Source organism: Mus pahari, chromosome 14 (assembly GCF_900095145.1).
Source record: "Mus pahari chromosome 14, PAHARI_EIJ_v1.1, whole genome shotgun sequence".
In the NCBI taxonomy this organism is placed as follows: Eukaryota; Metazoa; Chordata; class Mammalia; order Rodentia; family Muridae; genus Mus; species Mus pahari.
This window is the reverse complement of record NC_034603.1, coordinates 88537724-88559662: the sequence shown is the minus strand read 5'-3', so window position 1 is coordinate 88559662 and position 21939 is coordinate 88537724. Positions and strand designations below refer to the sequence as shown.

General features: G+C 43.0%; 1 protein-coding gene across 1 annotated transcript in view; it reads right to left on the bottom strand.

The window, feature by feature from the left end:
• Tbcd (tubulin folding cofactor D) overlaps nucleotides 1-20803 on the bottom strand; it is a 168583-nt gene extending 147780 nt beyond the window's left edge. Inside the window, exons 1-6 of the mRNA XM_021211855.1 lie at nucleotides 20531-20803; nucleotides 19092-19142; nucleotides 13205-13302; nucleotides 12098-12199; nucleotides 11167-11313; nucleotides 10765-10820 (exon numbers count right to left, since the gene is read on the bottom strand). Of these exons, the coding sequence (XP_021067514.1) occupies nucleotides 10765-10820; nucleotides 11167-11313; nucleotides 12098-12199; nucleotides 13205-13302; nucleotides 19092-19142; nucleotides 20531-20714 (638 nt within the window). The 5' untranslated portion in view covers nucleotides 20715-20803. The remainder of the gene's footprint in view (nucleotides 1-10764; nucleotides 10821-11166; nucleotides 11314-12097; nucleotides 12200-13204; nucleotides 13303-19091; nucleotides 19143-20530) is intronic.
• Between the last annotated feature and the right edge of the window lie 1136 nt (nucleotides 20804-21939).

Sequence of the window (21939 nt, the reverse complement as noted above, 5' to 3'; positions counted from 1 at the left end):
GAGAGAGAGAAAGAAAGAAAGAAAGAAAGAAAGAAAGAAAGAAAGAAAGAAAGAAAGAAAGAAAGAAAGAAAGAAAGAAAGAAAGAAAGAAATCAGGCTAGCAACAGCACACCTAAAAGCTCTAAAAACAAAGAAATCATACCCAAAAGAAGTAGATGACTAGAAATAATGAAACTCAAGAGCTGAAATCAATAAAACAAAGAGTCAGTTCTTAGAGAAAAAGCAATAGTTCAACAAAACCTTATTCAAATTAACTAAAGATGGAGAAAAAATATACAAATTCATAAAATCAGAAATGAAAGGGGAACCAGACGTCAAGGAAATCCAGAGAATCCACCCATGACATACTTTAAAAACCTGTATGCCACCAAATTGGAAAACCTAAAGGAAATGGATAATTCTCTCAATAAATACCACTTAGCAAAGTTAAATCAAGATCAGATGAACAACTTAAACAGACCTATAATCCCTAGGAGCAGTCATTAAAAATCTCCCAACCAAGCTGAGCAGTGGTGGTGCACACCTTTAATGCCAGCATTTGGAGACAAAGGCAGGTGGATCTCTTGAGTCTGAGGCCAGCGTGGTCTATAGAGTGAGTTCCAGGACAGCCAGGGCTACACTAAGAAACCCTGTCTCGAAAACAGGAGTGGGGGAAAAAAAATGTCTCCTAACCAGAAAAAGTCCAGGGCTAGATGGTTTTAGCACAGAATTAGACAAGATTTTCAAAGAAGAGTTAATACCAATACTCCCCTCAAATTATTCCACAATATAGAAACTATTTTCAATAAAAACTTCAAACCAAATCCTAGAGTATATTAAAAAGGTCATCCACCATGATCAAATAGGCTGTATCTCAAAGATGCAGGGATAGTTCAATATATGAAAATCAGTAAATATCATCTACCATATAAACACAGAGAGAAGGAAAAAACCACATGGTCATCTCATTATATGCTGAAAAAGACTTTGGCAAAATCCAGACCCCTTTATGATAAAAGTTCCAGAGAGATTCAGAACACAAGAGACATACCTAAACATAATAAAGGCAGTTCACAGCAAGCCCAACATCAACCTAAGTGAAAAGTAACTCAAAGCAATTCCACTAAAATCAGGAACAAGACAAGGTTGTCCACTCCAAACCTTTTCAATAAAGTATCTGAAGTCTTAGCTGAAGCAGTAAGAAAACGGAAGAACAGATAAAGTAAATGTGGTACACTCATACAATGAAATATTACTCAGCTGTTAGAAATAAAATATCATGAAATTTGCAGGCAAATGGATAGACCTTGAAAAAAAAAAAAACCATTCTGAGTGAGGTAACCGAGACCCAGAAAAATAAACATGGTATGTATTCATTTATAAGTGGATATTAGCTATTCAATAAATGATAACTAAACTACAATCTAGATTCACGTACAGAAGGGACTAGGAAGGGATACATGGAAGTCTCTGGGAAGAGGAAATAGAAGCAATTATACAGGTGGACTGGGGGCAAGGAGAGAGGATGGGAATAGGAGAATCAGGTGGGGAGGGGAGACAGGGGTGAGGGAAGGAAGAGGCAGAATTGAGGGGCAGCTGTGGTGGGGTATGGAAACCTAGTGTAACAGAAATCTCCGAAAATACATGAGAGCAATCCTAATGAAGTCTCCAATTAATGGGGGAAATAGAGTTCCAACTGGCCATCTCTTGTCATCAAACGAAGCTTCCGGTGCCAAGACTGGGTTTCATACAATTGTACTGTTGGCCAAAGGGTTCCCACAGAAATCACCGAACAACCCAGAATGTTGCCAAGATGACAGGTTGCTCTCCACAAACTGACAGCCAGGCCCAATTGCTGAAGACAACACCCACACAACTCACTGAACATGGAGTGGTTGATCTGATGCCTACATTAACCTTCACCCAGTCATTTTAGTGTCTATGGTATGGAAAAATACTCTGTAGGCTACCAAAAGAAAAACATAAACACCAATCCAAACACAATCTGTCCCGTCTGCAAAATATGCTAGAGCAATGGTGATACAAAGCTTGTGGGAGTGACCAACTGACATCTGATTTGACTTAAGTCCCATTTAAGGTTCCACAAGATAGAGTCCATACCTGACATTGCTTTGTGACCAAGAACCAGCGACTAAATAGCTCAGAGACCTATAGTAAAACCAAACACTATTGGTCTAAAAAGAAAAAAAAAATCAATAAAATGACCCAATGATATTCTGCTACACTCATTAGTCAGTGCCTTACTCGGCCACCCTCAGAGAAGCTCCCTCTTATAGCGGAGTGGGGACAGAGACATATAGCAGGACATTATACAGAAATGTGGAACACACAGCTCCAAATGGTGTGTGCTCATTAAATCCCTCCTCTCACAGAACCCAGAGGAAGATGTGGCAGGGTTTTGCCTGTCCAATTAATTTAAATACTAATGCAGCAAGAGGTCTGTGATTGGACAGGGAAACGGGGTGGAGCTAAGAGTTGCAGAGACAGAGAGGAGACTGGAGCAGGAATGAAGCAATGTGGAGGGAGACCAGGATGATTCAGACTTAGCGTAGTTTTTTTGTTTTTTTTTTTGTTTTGCTTTGTTTTTGTTTTTGTTTTTCGAGACAGGGTTTCTCTGTATAGCCCTGGCTATCCTGGAACTCACTTTGTAGACCAGGCTGGCCTCGAACTCAGAAATCCGCCTGCCTCTGCCTCCCAAGTGCTGGGATTAAAGGCGTGCTCTACCATGCCCAGCTTAGCATAGTTTTAAATAGCCACAGGTAGATATAATATCATATAGGTGCAGAATAATTGGGGTAACTTGTCTAATGTAGGTGGGCAGCTTGTACCATTATCAAATGGCTCTGAAATTATTATGTGGGCATCTTGTGAATTGAGAATTTATTGTTATGTAAATCTGACTGGTTAATTTTAAGCTTCAAGAGTTTTGATTTTACGGAGTTACTGGGTATTGTGATATCTAACTGCGAGGTGGGCAGTCATTGCATGGGGCAGACCAGCCAAGGGAAATTATCAAGTCGGGAGCCGGGGGCCAGAGAGTCTGCTGAGATGAGAACACCTGGGCCCCCGCACCAGCGTAGCGCAGGACCTTGCCATTCCTCTTAATATTTCCCGCAACAGGAAGAGGAGGTAGCAAGAGTGTACGACGGAGCTGGAGGAGCCAAGAGAACAAGGCCCTCTGACTCAGCTGATCAAAGATCATATGAACTCAGAGACGGAACCTCCACCAGGTCCTCTGCATATACACTACGGCTTTCCACCTCGTGCTTTATGGAACTCCTGAGAGTATGAACAAATGGGTCTCTGGGTCTTTGGGGTGTGTGGCTGTTTTGTTTTGTTTTGTGGCTGGAGAGACAGCCATGGGTGTTAGGAACTGAACTCATTTCGATTAAGAGTCTAGCCTTTAACAGCTAAGCCATCTCTCCACCCATGGGTCTCTGCTTCTTGTGCCTTCGCTTGGAGCTCTCCTCGTTCCAACATTGATGAGTTGGGTTTTGTTCTATCTTATTCCTTTTTTATTTTATTATATTTTGTTATTATCTCTTAGAGACAAAAAGGGAGTGGATCTGGATGGGCAGGAATGGGGAAGATTAAGAGGAAAAGATTAGAGGGAAGGGAAACTGTAACCAGGATATGTTGTATGTTAAAAGAATCTATTTTTAATAAAAGGGAAGAAATTAAAAAGAAACATTAAAAATTAAAAATAGTTAAAAACTTTAGTTTAGAATGGAGAAATGACTTGGTGGTTAAAAACAGTGACTGCTCTTCCAGAGTCCCAGCACCCAGGGGAGCAGCTCACAACCACTCCAGAGGATCTGATCCTTCTTCTGGCCTCCACGGCCATCATGCACACTTATGGTGTACAGACACACATTCAGGCAAAACATAAAATTAAACTAAAGAAAAGAAAGAAAAGAAAGAAAAGAAAGAAAAGAAAGAAAAGAAAGAAAAGAAAGAAAGAAAGAAAGAAAGAAAAGAAAAGAAAAGAAAGAGAGGGAGAGAGAGGGAGAAGGAGGAGAGAGAGAGAGAGAGAGAGAGTGTGTGTGTGTGTTAGTTCAGCTGAGCATAGTGGCTCACACCTGCACATCCCGCAGGATTATGAGTTTAACACTAGGCTGAACTACCTAGAAAGTTCAGGTCCATCCTAAGCTACAGAAGAAGACCCTGAAGAAACAAGAAACAAAAACAGTGGGGAAAGGAAAGAATCCAAAGACTGGAGGATGAAAGGATGGGGTAGAGAGAAATCAAAGTAAAGGAGAGCACGTTAGTCCAAAGAATAAAAGGCTGAAAAACACCTGAGAAATGCATTCCACAGGCACTAATGGAGAACAGACAGCCCCAAGAATCCCACAAGTGTAGATCACAGTCATGTTACAGAGAGCATATGGTAATTAAGACAAGAGAGCATGGGGAAGCAGAAGCGGTTGTGTTTATGCTTTGAGTATGAAACATCTCCCTCACACCGACATTCTGAATGCTTGTTCCCAAGCTGATGGCACTCCCGGGGAAAGCTGCTCTAGAGCACTTAAGAGGCCTAGCCGACAGGACGGAGGAGCAGGCCTTGGCCGACAGAGACAGGCCACTCAGGACGGAGGAGCAGGCCTGTAAGTTATAACCTGGACTCTAGTTCAGGATGCTCTCAACACATAGAAACAACCTTCCCAATGTATGTTCCCATCACAACGAATTGAGCTACTCAGGATTCTCTGCAATGAGTTTTCTTGTCAAGTATTTTGGTCACAGCAATGCAAATGTAACTAATACAGATACCAATTAAATATTTTAAATGAAGAACATACACTTGGTCCAGCTCAAAGCAGGGTATTCTCCAGACTGCCTGCCACCCCTAGGACCCAACAGGGGCACTGCACAGTAGAGCCCTAGAGCCCAGGATCTCCACCTCTTGGAGTTTACCCACAGAAAACAATTCAGATTGCAAAACCGGCTATCATCGTAATAGCATAGGTGACCCAGGCAACCACGGGCCTGACACACGGCTTACACAAAGTCAGCCAGTGGTTACACACTGAACAGAAAAGTGGGATGCCACCTCGTGGGAGTGTTACATGGGTTAACAGCACTGACAAAGTCAGAAACATAGTATGTCTCCCTAGAACTCATAAAGAGGATGTTTCCAATTTTCTGTTCCAAATTTATTTTTTCTCATGAAATACCCTGTGGTTTATCTTTTACTTTGGTCTGTTTTTCTCTTTAGAGAGGGCATCCTTATATGTGTATGTCTACAGTGTTCTCCAAAGCTCAGTGATTGCCCTGCTTTACCTTCAAGCATGGACACTACAGGGGCATGCCGCCGTGCCCAGTGTGCACAGGCAGAACACAGAAGCTACTTCTAGGACCTGACTCAGTGATTAAGCATGCTGGCTGTTCTTCCAGAGGACCCATGTTCAATTTCCAGCACCCACATGGTAGCTAACAACCATTTGTAACTCCAGTCGCAAGGGGTCCAGTGGCCTCTTCTGGGCCTACAAGGGCACTTCATGCACATGGTACATAGACAGACATGCAGGCAAAATACCCACACATATAAAAATAAATAAATAAATAAATAAATACAATTTATGAAAACAAATTCAAGAGTAAAGCTCTATCTTCATCTATCTTTCTGTTGTGGTTATTTGTTTGTTTTTCAAGACAGAGTTTAACAGTGTAGCTCTGATTAGCCCATAACTCACTATATCATCAGGCTGGCCTTGAACTCACAGAGATTTCTCTGCCTCTCCCTTCTGGGTGCTGGGATTAGATTCATGAGTCATCATATGCCTGGCTTCCTTATCTTTCTATAACAAAATTCCTATATTTCCCCATATGTTACAATCTAAATCGCTTTGTAACAATGTAACAACAATAAGAGTTATAAGGATAAGGAGTGGGTCCCAGAAACCTTCACCAAACAATACAGGCTCTTGCCACTGTTCTTACTTACTGGAACTGGATAGTAAGAGTCTATTGCTAAAGACAGCACACACTTTAATCACAGGACATAAAGAAAGCAAACTGTACTGACCTGGAAGCATCTACACTAATGACTGGCCTGGCAAGATAGACCTATTGGTACAACAGGGACATGAATATTAGAGGTAAAACCAATAGCTTTCTAAATGAATTTAAGGCCCAGTCCTCAAGAAAAAATTCATATCTAGTAGTGACTACTAGTCAGTAAACCATGCTAGGGAGATCATAGGCCCTACTAGTAATTTTGCCAAAGGAACACAGAAATCAAAGTGCCTTATAAATGCTTATCCTTATACCCATAGAGCAGAACAACACTCACCCTTATCAGAGAAGGTCTTTACGAAAAGGGTGGCAGTTATTAGAGGCTCACAACTGGTCAGAGAGAACAAATGACTATGGAGTGTTCAGCCTACCATGGGGGTCTATAGGACACCCACTCCAACTCCCTCAAATGCTCAGCAAACATCACAGAAGTGGGGACAGAAATATCCAAAGAGCCAGAGGTCTGGAAAGACTGCAAACTTCTGGGCAGTGGTGGTGCACACCTTTAATTATCAGCCTGGGAACAAGCATTCAAGACATCAACATAAGGGAGACATTTCACATTCAAATCATAAAAAAACAAAACAAACAAAAAAACAAAACAATAGCGTATGCTTCCCCTCTTTCTCTTGTTTTAGCTACCACACACTCTCTGTAACATGACTGCTTATCCTTATACTTGTGGGACTCTTGGAGCTGTCTGTTCTCCATTAGCATGAACAGTGTCTGTGAGATGGATTTCTCAGGTGACAGCTATCTATAACTAATAAACCCAGTGCTAGAGGCAGAAGCAGGCAGGTCTCTGAATTCAAGGCCAGCCTGGTCTACAGAGTTTCAAGATAGCCAGGGCTACACAGAGAAATCTTGTCTCAAAAATAAAAAATAAAAAAAAAGTCTTCTGGACATGGCAAGGCTATGCACTCACATGGTCGTCAGCCGAAGACCTAACACCAGTCAACACTGAGCACTGAGGAGAAGGGGGCTCACGTGGTCGTCAGCCAAAGACCTAACACCAGTCAATAATGGAGCTCTGAGGAGAAGGGGGATCACGTGGCCCCAGCCTTAGCCAAGGACCCTTGCACAGTTGATAGAGATAAAGGTCTCGGCACTCTCCACAGCATGGCCCAGGTAGGTCACTCATGCTCCAGACACACACAGGCAACACTAACTGGATTCAGAAGGTGGGGAACAAAAACAAACAAACAAACAAACAAAGACATAAAGTTGGGAAGGAAATTGGTTGGGCAGTGGAGCGTTTCCCAGAGAAGCTGGCAGTGGAAATGTGGGCATAGAAGATATCATCTAAATAAATACATTGTGTTCTTGTATGAAATTTCCAAATAGTATTAAATAATTTTTAATAATTAATAATTTTAAAATAAAAATAAAATTTTAAAGTAAAGTAATAATTAGGAAAAACAAAAAGTTATAGGAAAAGTCTGGTATGGAAGCTCACACTTGTAATTCCAGAAACTGGGAGACTGAGGCAAGAGGATTACAAACATGTTTGAAACAAACCTCAGCTAATGAGCAAAATTGTCTCAGGAACTTAAAGTTACAGCTAATAAAGGAAGCACATGTGGTTTCAGAACTACAGGCAGAGAAGAGCACAAAACGCTGCCAGTAATTGGTGTAGCAAAGCGGACAACGTTTCCACCGAGAACAGCAAGTCACTGCAGATAGGCCACTCTTTACCCCACCAAAAAGATGGCTACGGAATATAGGTGACTCCGAACCAAGTACCCTGAGCACCTCTGGAGCCATTCCCAGTGACCGTGTCCATCTATTCAAACACCCTGGGTACTCACTCACATCACACAAGCTCAGGCCAGTAGCTGTACTGCAGGTGCAGTCTACAAGTCTGGCAACAGCCCCTCCAGGGTGGATACCAGCTACACCAAATGAACACTTATTCTGTGCACCTCAACACAAAATGGCACTGAGGCTCTGTGGTGCTCCAGGTTATGGCTTTTCCTGTAGGATCCTAAGAATTGAACAAAGGTTTTGAGTTTTACCTTCTGTGGCCTGTAGGCACTCTATGGAGTAAAGCTTGGCATACATCTGTCACTATTAGTATGTGGCAAAATCAAACAGCAAATACAGGGTAGACAATAAGGCTGGTGAAATAGCTGAGGAGGTACCAACCCTTCATGAGAGCCAGCTTCTATAGCACTAGAAGTTACTGTGTAGGTTGCTGCTGGGGATTGGTGGGAGCGTCATCAACAATCTCATGCAGCCTTGAACCCTGTGAACTACAACAATGACCATGCTATGCACATAGGTACAATAGTGACATGAATTACCGGTAGAACCAACTGCTTTCTGAGTGGAATTTAAGGACCAATCCACAAGAGGAAACATGCCTAGTACTGGAAACCTGGTCAAGAACTCATGGCTAGGGAGCTCACAGGGTCCAGGGATGACCCTGCTAACTGGACTATCAACCTGTCCTCTAGATTCACATCTCTACCCACAGATCGCACAGCTCTTAGTCCTCATCAGAGAGGTCTCTGTGCAATGCACAGTAGTTAATACAGAAACTCGCAACTGATCAAAGTGCAATCAAGTGTCAATGGTAGGCTCAGCCACAGATGGGAGACATCTACACATACACATACACACATACACATGCATACACACACACACACACACACACACACACACGGTACAAAGATAAAGATGCATGCAAAACACCTATACGCATAAAATACAAATTGAACAAATCTTGGTTTTTAGTTTCTTGGTTTTTTTTTTTTTTTTAGAAAAGTTATTAAATCTAAAACAAAAAAGGGTACAGAATGCTAAAAAGGAAGTAAAACAAGATGTTCTAAAGAACAGTGACTAATCCATCTATTCCATAAAACCTCCCGAAGCTCAGGAAGTCCTGAAAGCAACCAGATTCATGAAGGCCCTCCCTTGCCGAGCACACACATGAGGACTGCTGAAACACATTCTTAGACAAGCCGAGCTGCCTACAGACTGTGTGGCTTGTTCCAAGTCTCTTGAGTAGTCAACCGTGCTGGAGTGAGCTTTGATGGATGACACTTTCACAGAGTCATTTCTACTCCTGTAAGTAACACCTCACCCATATTCCTCCAAGTGATCCCAAAAAAATTCACTAGTTTGACCAATTCGGTCTTTGGTGGCATCTGTATTTTGATCTGTCATTATGAATCCCCTATCTGGGGTGAGTAGCTATTTTTCAGGTCTCCCCAGGAACAGTATCAAACAACAGTAGAGAGGAGTAGGGGATATGACCAAAATCCAATGTATGAAGTTCTCCAAGAAAACTATTTTTTTAAAGAATCCTAACATTCTCAAATTCATAAAACAAGTTCACTCAGTCTTTATATGCATCACTGGCATGTCTGAAACATCTCAGGCAGGCTGTCTTGATCACCTTATTAACTCACCAGAAAAACCATCTCCTCCCTGCATTTTCAACTACATGGGACACACTGGGGAGATTTTACCCAGCGAACTACAATATAACCCTGCCTGAGGATTTTATTCCCAAACCATACCCATGTGTGTCCATGATCTCTACAAACGCCAACATAAGCTACTTCTGAGGTGACTCTTAAAAACTCATGACCGCTGCTGCCTCGGGGGAACACCACACTTCAGAAGGGAAGCCCAGTTGGACTTGTACTAAGTATACTTCTATTCAAGGGCCTACAAGGTATCCCTGTGAGTCCCAAACCAGCACCAGACTACCCAAGCCCCAAACGCATACGAAGGAATGCTACAAGCCCTAAACTGGCACCAGGTGACCTCTATGAGTGCCACAAACTAGTGCCAGTCAACTCCACAAGCTCAAAGCACCATAAAGGGTGATCACCTGTGATGCAAATCTTCTATGACCAACCAGAAGCTGCATGTGCCCTCAGAGAGGGCAAAAGGATCTATGATGTATGAAAACAGACATGTAAGCGTAAGGTTTTTCTGTGCACCCCGCAAAGGCTATCCTTGTGTTATTCAAATGCTGACTAAGTCTTGGCCCTCACATCTTGCTTCAATCTGACATGGCATTATAATGCTTATGTCTAGAATCTCCTACCTCAAGTTTGTGTAAACAATTCTTACCATTTTCTCTCTGCCTTGTCAATAAATGCTCATCTCCACATGGCTGGACAGAAAAGACAACAGGGCAGAAGTGTCCCCCAGCCAAGGGGGCAGAAAGAGAGGGATCAGGACTGTTGACTGAGATGTCATGAGAAGAGATCAGCCATGAGGAGGAGAGGGTCCGAGAAGAAACCGTGAGAAAAAAAGACCTGAAGCCCAAAGAGCCAGGTCAGTAATAATCTGCAAGTGTTTGGAATCATGGCTGGGAGGTAGCCAATTATAAATCATTTAACTGCCCAGAATGGAGATGCAGCTCAAAATAAATCTTGGTTTCTCTGTGTAGTTAGTGGGGACTAGCAAAGGTAAGAAATACAGCTGCCGCCGGGCAGTGGTGGCGCACACCTTTAATCCCAGCACTAGGGAGGCAGAGGCAGGTGGATTTCTGATTTGGAGGCCGGCATGGTCTACAAAGTGAGTTCCAGGACAGCCAGGATTACAGAGAGAAACCCTATCTCTAGGGGAAAAAGAAAAAAAAAGAAATACAGCTGCCAGATTAATTCACTGTTAACATTTATATTAAAAACAATTCATTTTATACACACACACACCAGTATGTAAGACAAACGGGCTTATACTGGACAGTCATATCTCAGTCAACAGTCCTGCACAGCCAACAAGACTTACTTGGACACAAGGACAGCAGCTGCATCTCGTGCCTTGTCACTGACCACCAGGTAAGACTGCAAGAATTTGACAAGTTTCAATTTAGCATTTTTATCTTATTTTCTTCTTTTCCTACAATTATGTATTATTTACACAATATTCAAAATTAAATGTGAAGTGAATAGTTTTTCTAACCATCTCTTGCCCCAAAACCCCTTACATATTACCATTATGTTTAACAAACATTTGTATTATCTGTAAAGAAATGAGATTTGCTAAAGCAATTCATTAGACCTCTACATAATATCGCAATTTCAAAGCTGAGGTATCACTGAAAGCGGAAATGTCAGTGAAACAAATATAAACCCTCATCTCAAGACAAGTGCACAACTAACTGAAAGAGGTTTGTGTGACCATAGTTACCTCTGCGATTTGCAGAATTCGGTCCATGATGGGTATTCGTGTTTCTCCGGTTTGAGTGGACAGGTTCCCATCAAGGCGTGAAAAATCAAAAGGGATCAAGCAGGTCACAGAGAGCCACAGTAGAAGCATGTAGCGCGTTTCCCATGTCTAAGGAGTTAAATCACAGTCAGAATGAAGCTGCTGTGTATGGTTGGTGCACGCCCTGAATCCTTGCTCTCAAAAGGCAAGGCAGGTGGATCGTTCCAAGCCAGCCTGAGGTTCCAGGCCAGCAGGGTAAAGCCTGATCTCAAAGGAAGGAAGGAAGGAAGGAAGGAAGGAAGGAAGGAAGGAAGGAAGGAAGGAAGGAAGGAAGGGAGGAGAAACGGGAAGGGGAAGGGGAAGGAAAAAGCAGCCAAGCATTTTGGCATCCACTCATTCACTTGTACTCCCAACATTTAGGAGGCTGAGATATGAGGATCTCAAGTTCAAAGCCAGCCTATACCACATAGTAAGATCCAAGTTAGTCTGAGCTATATAACAAGAACCTATCCCAAGTAATAATTAAAGAGAGAAAGAGAGATCCAACCATACTCCACTGCCACCCAAGTGGCCTCCCTGTAACCCAGTGCCTACCATAGGGCCAGAGACATCACCAAGCCCACAGTCACAATAAGTACAGCTCTGTGCTGTGCCCTGTAAGCCTTTCTAGGGCACCATGGACCTGCCATGGCCTTGGAGACCTAGCACAGTGACAATGAATTAAAAAGCATACTCTTTGCCGTAACAGGTTCGAAAAGAGAATAACTTAAAGTAATATGTGTAGATGCTAAAGCAGCAGCAGAAGGAAATTTAAAAAAAAAAAAAAAACAGTCTAAGATAAAACCAAAGAAAGTTGGAAGATGGAGTTGCCAGTGCCCGGAGAGCCAGCAGGGAGGGCTTGGGAAGGACTCACCTCATGGTCTTTAGGGTTCTGACCTGTGAACATATCTAACACAGGCTGAACATTAGCCACTTCATGAGGAAACAGACGCAGAAACACTTTATATCCACGAACCTGCCAAATAAAAAGACATTAGAATATACAGAATGTGGAGTACACTATATAGATTACAGAATGAGCAGCAAATCTACCTTAATACAGTCATCAAAGCCCATCCTCTATGCCTGCCAATGACTGAGGAGATCCTGTCACAGTAGTGACACAACTCGGCAAGACCAAAGGGAAGAGAGAGCTTCCTTTATCTCTTATTTATTCATTAAATGTGTTCTGTCCCAATTTGGCCAACAGGTCACAGTGTGCACCAGAGATATCAGTATGCTACAAACTGAAAACTTGTGCTTCTATTCTGTCCAACAATTACTCTGACATTTATGAAAACGAAGTCCCTATGCACTTCAAATGGCCCCACTAACACTTTTATAAAACAAGCTGCATTCTATCAACAGCCAAAAGCCTCACACTGCTACACAGCAAGAATGGTAAAACATGTTCCCTGAGACTCACAAACTTTACAGAGTCTCTCCCGAATCTCTAAGCCTGGAGAAAGCAGACCATCAGCCCCAGATGTCCTTCCTCAGAAGGGAAGTAATATAAGATTCCCCAGTAAATTCATCCTCACACTATAGCTTAAGAATACTTCTATTGCTGGGTGTGGTGGCTCATGCCTTTAATCCCAGCACTCAGGAGGCAGAGGCAGGTTAATCTCTGTGAGTTCAAGGCCAGCCTGATCTACAGAGTATGTTCTAGGACAATCAGAGCTACAGAGTGAGACCCTGTTTAGGAAAAAGAACAACAACAAAAAAAAAAAAAAAAAAAAAGCAGCAGCAACACTTCCATCAAGGCCTTTTGCTTCTTCCTTGTAAGAAACCTTTTGTTCTAACTAAGGACCCCAAGATCATAAGACCCAAGACCCAATACAGGCTAAAAAGAAAATGAAAACCCACAACTTGTGTTGAAGAACCATGTTCCCCAAGAACTAAAACTTCTAGAGCAATTAACTTCTAGAGCAATGGGATGAGGAAAGTGTCTGTCCACTCTACAGCACTATACTAGTGTTACCTTGGTGATGATATACAGAAATTTAAAAGCCAGATGGACAAGGTCGGGCAGAGATGTCTCATCCTGTACTAGGTCCAACAGTGAGTTCATCATCCACTCTAGGGAAAAACAGATATGAAAGCCATCTCTAAAAGAAAATATATTCACCTTAACACACAGTCTCATTTTTTTTTTAAAACGTTCATTTATTTTATTTATATGAATGAATACACTGTAGCTGTCAGACACACCAGAAGAGAGCATCAGATCCCATTACAGATGGTTGTGAGCCACCATGTGGTTGTTCGGAATTGAACTCAGGACCTCTGTAAGAGCAGTCAGTGCTCTTAACCACTGAGCCATCTCTCTAGCCCCCTCCCTTTTTTAATACAAGGAAATTATCTAAAATTGGTATCTGACACCATGTTTTACAGATGATGGCTGTTAAAATCCGTCTGATCTACTGACAGGCTAGGTTAGCTAACGCAGTAAGACAGGATAAAGAGGGTCATGCAGGGCACAGCTTTCTCCTGTCCATTCAAAGGCAATGTTCAGAACCCAGTACAGAGAGAGGTCAAAGGAGAGCAGCACAGAGAGGGGGAGAAGAGAGCAACAAAGGCTGTAAGCCTCACAGTACAAAGCCCCAGCCACACCCCACTATCCATGCAGTACAAAGCCCCAGCCACACCCCACAATCCTACTGGCCTCCCTACCAATCCAATGCCCAAGAGACACTTACATACCATCAACCACATCCCCACCACAAACAAGACTCTGCTGTGTCCTGTACGCCTTCTTCCCAGGGCACCATGGACCTGAGGTGGTATTGGGGAGCTAGCATAGTCACCCTGAGAGCATAAGAGCATACTCTTTGCTTTATAAAGGACATATTTTGAAGGATAAATACACAAAGATTATAGAGTTCCTCACTTTTTATTTCTTTTTGGTTTGCTTTGCAGGTTTTGGTTTGGTTTGGTTTTTTCGTTTTGGTTTTTGTTTGGTTAGGGTTTTTGTTTGTTTTTTGAAACATGATCTCACCATATAACTCTGATTGGCCTTAAATTCCCTGTGTAGATCACTCTGGCCTTGAACTCAGAGATGTGAGTTCTGCTTCTGCCTCCCACGTGCTTGGACTAAAGGAGTACACCACTATGCCCAGCCTCAATTTTTATTTCTTTAAAAGACATCTGAGCATTTGAGTATCAGCTTGAGAGATAGCTCAGCAGTTAAGAGCACTTACTGCTCATGCTCAAGACCAGGGTTGGGTTCCTCTGTAACTCCAGCTCCAGGGCTTCAAGCCCCCACAAGGACCTGCACATATCCACACACATATACACAAAATTAAAAATAAAATCTTCCCAAAAAAACTGAGATGCTGAAGAGATGAGTCAGCAGTTCAGAGAGAGAATGACCTGATGCTCTTCCAAAGGATCAGGGTTTGATTCCCAGCACCAACACGGTGGCTCACAGCATTTGCAACTCCAATTGCAAGGGCTGCAATGCTCTCTTCTGGCTGCTGCAGGCACTGCACACATGGTACACAGACATACTTGTAAGCAAAACTCCCATACACATAAAACAAATCTTTTATTTAAAAAGTATGTGTTTAAGTCAAAATTTGTAACAAATATGAAACCAAGTTCTGTGACAAAGGTAGCAAGGTGGCACAGAAAACAGGAAGGAGAAACCAGAGAATCTTCTCTCAAAGCTTCTGCGCCTTGCATGAAATGTACATTATTGAGGGTAAACTGTTGTGAGTTTAGGGTACATATAAATTCTGGAGGGGAAAAAAGAAAACAACCTACTGAGCATATAGTTAAGATAAAATAGAATACCAAGCCAGCAACAGATGTCTTTTAATCCCAGCACTCAAAGGCAGAGGCATATGAATCTCTGTGAGTTTAAAGTCAGCCTGGCCTACACACGTGCCAAACAAGCCAGGACTACATAGTAAGACCCTCTCTCAAAATAAACAAACACCAAAAACTATTAAACTAATATAAAAAAATGAGGTTAAAAAAAAATAAAGGAAGAAGGGAAGAAACCAAAAAGGAAACAGGATAAAGAAAAAGCAAGTCCCAATAGAGTTGACTAAACCTAGCTAGGCTGACAGCATTACTAAATGAAAATACCCTCCTAGCTATTAAAAGACAAGGACTGACAGGCTGAATCCAGACAAAAAGGAGACAAACACAGAGTGTTTGCTATCATTAGAGACTTAGGAGAAAATATTGCAAAACCTAGAGGACATTTCTAATTAAAACAACCAATTCATTGTGAAGATTAAACAATTCAGTTACTGATACAACAAATGCCAGAACCCAAAAGCAAAGCAAAAACTGAAAGCAGGAACAGGACCAAGTAAACAGAAAATCAGTAAGGACACCAACAGCACGATCATCCACCTTATTCCAACAGTATAACAGACTCATTCAAGCATACATGGAAGACCTAACCAGACAAACCGTGTGCTGTGTCACTGGTCTAAACAGAAAAGAGTATAATCTAAACCTAATAAATGCAAAGTGAGACCACAGTGGGGTAAGATTACTTGCTCACTAAAGTCAGAAACACTGCCTAGAGAGGCTACAAAGTAACAAGGAAAACACTGCCTAGAGAGGCTACAAAGTAACAGGGGAAACACTGCCTAGAGAGGCTACAAAGTAACAGGGAAAACACTGCCTAGAGAGGCTACAAAGTAACGGATCCTCATACATGGTTGGTGAGGATACATACAGAACAGTATGACATTCTATTACAAGATACACATTTACTATACAACCCATAAACCCCAGTCTTATGATAGTCACCTAAGAAAAACTAAAACATATCCACCCAAAGATGGTACATGCAGGTTTAAAGCAGTATTATTCATAATAGCCAAATTAGAATCTTATAAAAAAAATCTCTATATGAATCTGTGTACTGAACAAAGCTCCGAGGAGATCTGTCAGTTCTGGAGAGTGAAAAAAACAATGAAGTTTATCGTACTAATGAAAGGACTAGAAAATAGCAAAATAAAACAGCTGTGGTGCTAGAGAGAATATACCATAAAGCAGCTAACAAAAACAAATGATACAGGGACAAATAAAACAGAACTGGAGGTCTAAAAGCTTTTATATAAGCTATATAAGTACTGAATTACAGACATAAAATGGTATTTCAGGGCTGGAGAGCTGGCTCAGTGGCTAAGAGTGCTTGTGCAACTCTTGCAGAGGACCTAAGTTTGTTTCCCAGAACCCATGTTGGACAGCTAACAACTGCCTGCACCTCCAAGAATTCTGACACATGTACATATAAGAATAGAAATTATATTTTAAAAAAATATATTTCAAACAGGGAGAAGGGTTACTAGATCACTCAGTTAATAAATAAGCCTTACATAATCCATTAAGAATTAGACTTTGGCTGGGCATGGTGGTGCACGCCTTTAATCCCAGCACTCGGGAGGCAGAGGCAGGCGGATTTCTGAGCTCGAGGCCAGCCTGGTCTACAAAGTGAGTTCCAGGACAGCCAGGGCTACACAGAGAGAAACCCTACCTCAAAAAAAACCAAAACAAAACAAAAAACAAAAACAAGAATTAGGCTTTGGGTTTGCTATCACAAATCAAACACAAAGAAGACTTCACACAAGGCTGAGGCAGGCAAAACTGTCAATTCAACACCGATCTGGACTATATAGTAAAACCCTGTCTCAGAAACAAAGAAGAGATTGATAACATTCAAACTCAAATATATTAAACCTCAATGGCTAGCACACCACACATAAACCTAAAGGCAAAAGGGGAGGCATAAAATGTGTCACACACAGAAAAGGATCAGCACCAGCAAGCATCATCTTTTTCAAAACGGGACCTATTTCTATTTCCCGGAAGATAATGAACAATCACCGTTACTAAGCACTGGATGGAACACAGTAAGCAGAGGTTCTGGCAGGGAGAGCAGGTCAAAGCTGTCACCTGAAGAGGTCAAACAGCACCTTGCACTTCGAGGACAGTACCTACATCTGTTACCTGGAGACCCAGGAATCCAAAACTATCAGATGAGGCCCAGGGCACCTACTAGTCTGCCACCTCAGCACAGCCAGCCCTACGCCTGGCATCAACCACTTGCCTGCAACTGGCCCCTCTGAAGACCCATCTTCAAGAGGCTAAGGGGAGGAGGAGAAGCATAAATTCTGTGTGGCATGAAAGAATTTACTTAACCTTTCAGACTTGTAATCCAATATCTCCATTTGTATTGTGTAGCTTATGATGGCAGACCTTACACAGAGACTGTGAGGATGCTACAGTGATTAAAACAGTTGGATCCTCCCAGATGAAAGAAAGAAAGAAAGAAAGAAAGAGAGAGAGAGAGAAAGAAAGAGAGAGAAAGAAAGAAAAAGAAAGAAAGAAAGAAAGAGAAAGAAAGAAGAAAAAGAGGGGGGAAAGCTCAGAACAAGACTTAAAAATTACCAAGAGTACTTGAAGCCAGTCTGGACTACCTAGCAAGACCCTACCTCAAAAAGAAAAAAACAAATCAGGAGTTGTGGTTCCCGCCTATAATCCCAGCACTCGGGAGGTTGAGGCTGGAGAACTTCCATGAATTCAAGGTCAGCCAGGGCTACATTGCAAGACTATCTCAAAACAGAAAAAGAGAAAAGCCAAACAAAAATGTAATTAATATGAAATAGGTTCAAATATAACAAAAGCAATGAAAAGCAAACAAAGTCACTCTCTGCTGCTAAAATGTCTTCGTAGAAGTAAATGTAAGCACCCTAGGACTAGCTAAGAAGATTAAACATAGATTAATACTGCTCAGTTGCTGTGCCTTAAAGCTGGTAAATAAATAAAATAGTTCTGTCTCAATTTGGGAGCCAGCTGGGTTAAGAGAAAAATGTCAACACACTAATAAAAAAATGACACTAACATAGATGGAATTCTCCCTCCCCTAATCTTGTCTGATAGATATAGATATAGATATAGATATAGATATAGATATAGATATAGATATCAGACAAGATATATATATATACACACACACACACACACACACACACACACACACGGGGGGGGGGGGGGGAATCTCAATCTTCCTAATGCTGTGACTCTTAATACAATTCCTCATGTTGTGGTTATGCCCCCCCAACTATAAAATTATTTCATGGCCACTTCATAACTCTAATTTTACTACTGCTATAAATCATAATAAAAATATCTGATATGCAGGATATCTGATGTGACCCCTATGGGGGTTACAACCCACAGGTTGAAAACCTAGAATCTAGGCCATTCCCAAGGCCACCTGCAATTAGGGTAGAGTTGCATACAACAGGTGATAGAAAGCTGTGGGTACTCAGGTGAGGGTCTTGTGATCCTTCTTGCCTCCATGTGATGGGATGTAAACAGTCAACAAGCCTAACGTGGATAATCAGTGTGCACGGCTGAGCTCCACAGATGGTGGCTGTTTGGCTCAGAGAACAGGCCTGCACAACACTCTTACATTAATGTCGTGATATACCAAACCTTAGTGTCTCTCTACAAAATGGAGATGACAGATGACCTCATCAACTGCTGTGTAGGTAAAATGGGACCTTTGAAAAGCATATGACCCTGCAAAACAATTACCAGGAAGATAACAGCTGTTCACACATAACAGACTAAAATACATATAAGAAAAGATGTGTTCTTTCAATAGGAACAAGCAGAAAGTAGCTTAGACACACCTGAACACAATCAAGATTGGTATCTGAACTCAAGCTATTCATTATCACAGGTCCATAAAACCATCCAGCAGACAAAAAAAAAAAAAAAGACAAAGCTCTAGGGACACTTCATCTGACACCTTCTGCTGAAGCACACACAGGTGTCAGCTATACACACAGGCCTTCCCGATCATCTCATATTGAACCACCAAAATCTATGCTTACCAAGGTGTGGATCCAGGAGGTGGGGCTGCTCCTGGTATTTGTCCATAATTACTAAAAAGAAAATAACATGAAAATCAAATCAGGTGAGCCTTGGAAACTCTCGTCTCTCAGTAACTCTAATGGGACAGCTATCGTCTTCCTAGTCCTTGTAACAGCCAGGGAAACACCTCGCTTCTTGCTGGCAGATGCTCACAGCTGCCCAACATCTGTCAGGCTCTTGAGGATCAGTGTGACCACACCTTGCCCTCCAAACCTCTTCTCACACATGTGCTGATGCTCCAACTCTGTAGAACTCCACCTCTCCTGCTTGTCAGACCCTCTTCACTTCTTGAGCACTCCCCTGCTAAGCACAATGCCCTCCCATTCCAACAATCTTCAAAGCAATAACTGTACAATCTCCCCAAACATGGTCACCTGCTCTCCAACCCCTACCAGCAAATTAATGTTTCTACCCAATCCAATGGTTTCTCTGCCTCTGCAATTCTCACCTGCCACTTCAGATTCACTCCACAAAGCCCACCACTCTGTCTTTCCCAAAAACTAGAGCCCCATCCAACCCCCCCCCCAAAAAAAAGACAAAAGACATTACAGAGAGAATTTTTTAGCTAAGGAAGCCACAACGATGATTTTGTTCAAGTACAAAACTCTAATTATCAAAGGACTCATTTGGACATTGTCTTAGTTTGTTGTCTGTTGCTGTGATGAAACTGGCCAAAACCATCTTTAGGAAGAAAGGGTTTATTTGGCTTTCACAGCCCATCACTGAGGAAAGTGTAGGGATAAATTAAAGCAAATAGAGGCAGAAACTACGGTGAGGTCTTGCTTGCTTGCTCCTTGGCTCAAGTTCAGGTGTCTTTCTTAATACAGCTCAGACCCACAGGCCAGGGATGGTACATCCCACGGTGGGCTGGGCCATCCTTTATCAATTAGTAATTAAAGAAATACCGCAAAGACATGCCCACAAGTCAATCTGGTGGTGGTCACTTGAGATTTCTTCCGAGGTATGTCTAGGTTTGTGTAAGGTTGACAAAAACTATGACAGGCAGTATCCATTACAAACGACTGTAAAGGCCTTCCTAAACTTGGGGGATTTAGAACCACCAAAGGAATCTAATGGCATTGTCCACTCTCCTGCCCTGCCTGGAACGGAGATCTCAGATGAACCTGGCGCTCTGAGTTTGCAGAGCCCTGGCCTCATAGCGCAGCCCCGTAGGAGCACAACCCCCGTGCCAGACCGCTCTTCTTTGCTTGCCACGAGCGCTCGTGGGTGGCAGGTTCATCCATCAATTCTGCTGGTTCCCTCCCTATCCACAGAGAGGTCCCAAGTATGCTTTGCTCAGTTCCTGGACACTGCAGGGCAAAAAGGAGGTATAGCTCCCCAGGTCCCTTCCTCCCAGATGCAAGGACCTCAAGATAGAGACTCGGGGCCCCGCCCGCACCGCGGAACCGCTCCTCCGCCACCTCCCGGGACGCGCGCTCTCTGTGCACCGCCGGCAAGCTGCGGAGCAGCGCGCGGGTCTCCGCACTCTCGCCGAACGCTTCCAGGGCGGAGGCGCGGACAAGCGCATCATCCTCCACCTCCTCCTCGGCGGCGCTCGCTGCCGGCTCATTGCTCAGTACCATCCTGCCAGCGGCTTCCGTAAGAACCGTACCGGTAACCGGGAAGAAAGGAGATACAGCACGAGAGCGGCCAGCCCCGCCCTGAGACCTTCGACCCCAACTACGGGGCGCGCAAGCCAACAAAACAGCTCGCGCGAAGTCGGCTCAGTGCGCAAATGATGCTTGCTTGAGTGAAGGGCAGCGCCAGAAAAACTAAGCCTCCAACGTCTACAGCCTCTACAGGGAATGGGTGGAGCCCAAAAGAGGTGGGGCCAAGGAGGGTGTGGCCAGAGCAGTGAGCCGGTCCGATCCTTACAAAGAATCAACTCTGGTGTTGGAAGCCTTCTGGAGTTTGAATGTGTGTAAGGCTAAGGAAAGAACTGAGTTTGAAATTGGGGGCGGGAACCTGGAAGGTTTTGAGCTAGTGTGGACAGCGCGGGAAAGCTGAACAAGTAGAAAGAGCCAGAATAGGAGGGGTGGTGTATGAACGCAGGGGAGGAATGGGTTTTGAGTGTGGGGGCAAGAATGGGGCAACGATGTCTGAGCGCCTGCAGGAGGGGGGCGGGGGTGGGATGCTTTAAGTTTGTAGGAGGCAATGGAGTGTTGCTCCAGGATGAAGGTTTTTGCCGTGACCTCAAACATAGCACCATCATGGCCACCCAAAGCAGGCCTGAGAAAAGGTGTGGGCTGCACACTGCTGGCCCGGCGTTCACCAGCAGACCAGACCTCACTGGAAAGTGGAGGACTGGAGTGGTTAGATAGTTTAGTGTGCAAAGTCTCCTTCACTAAGCCTCAGGAGTTGAATGTGTAACAGTAGGCTCCCAAACCTTAGCACATCCGACTCCACGATTAAAGTGCCATTCAGGCTGTAAAACTCAGCATTTAGACAGCACCCGCCGACCAAACTAAAAACAAAGACTTGATCCTTCAAAGTCCATCGGTCCTGAAAAGATTCTGAATGTGCTAACTTTGCTTTTTGACTTCTCTAATTCTAATTCTGGCTCACTGCTGATGATAACTGAAGTATGTCAGCCCAGAACATATCTTTTCAATATGGTTAAAAGTTCACCCTGAGAAGGATCACTGTTTTGCTGGGATCTGGAATACCCAGTGTAGTCACTGGCCTGCTAATAAAGACTTTCTATTGGCTTAAATCTTCTCAGATATGTTGTGGGGTAACAAGTTTGGCCCTCACATGATGGAAGAAGAAGAGAACCACAAGTTGTACTCTAACCTATACACACATATT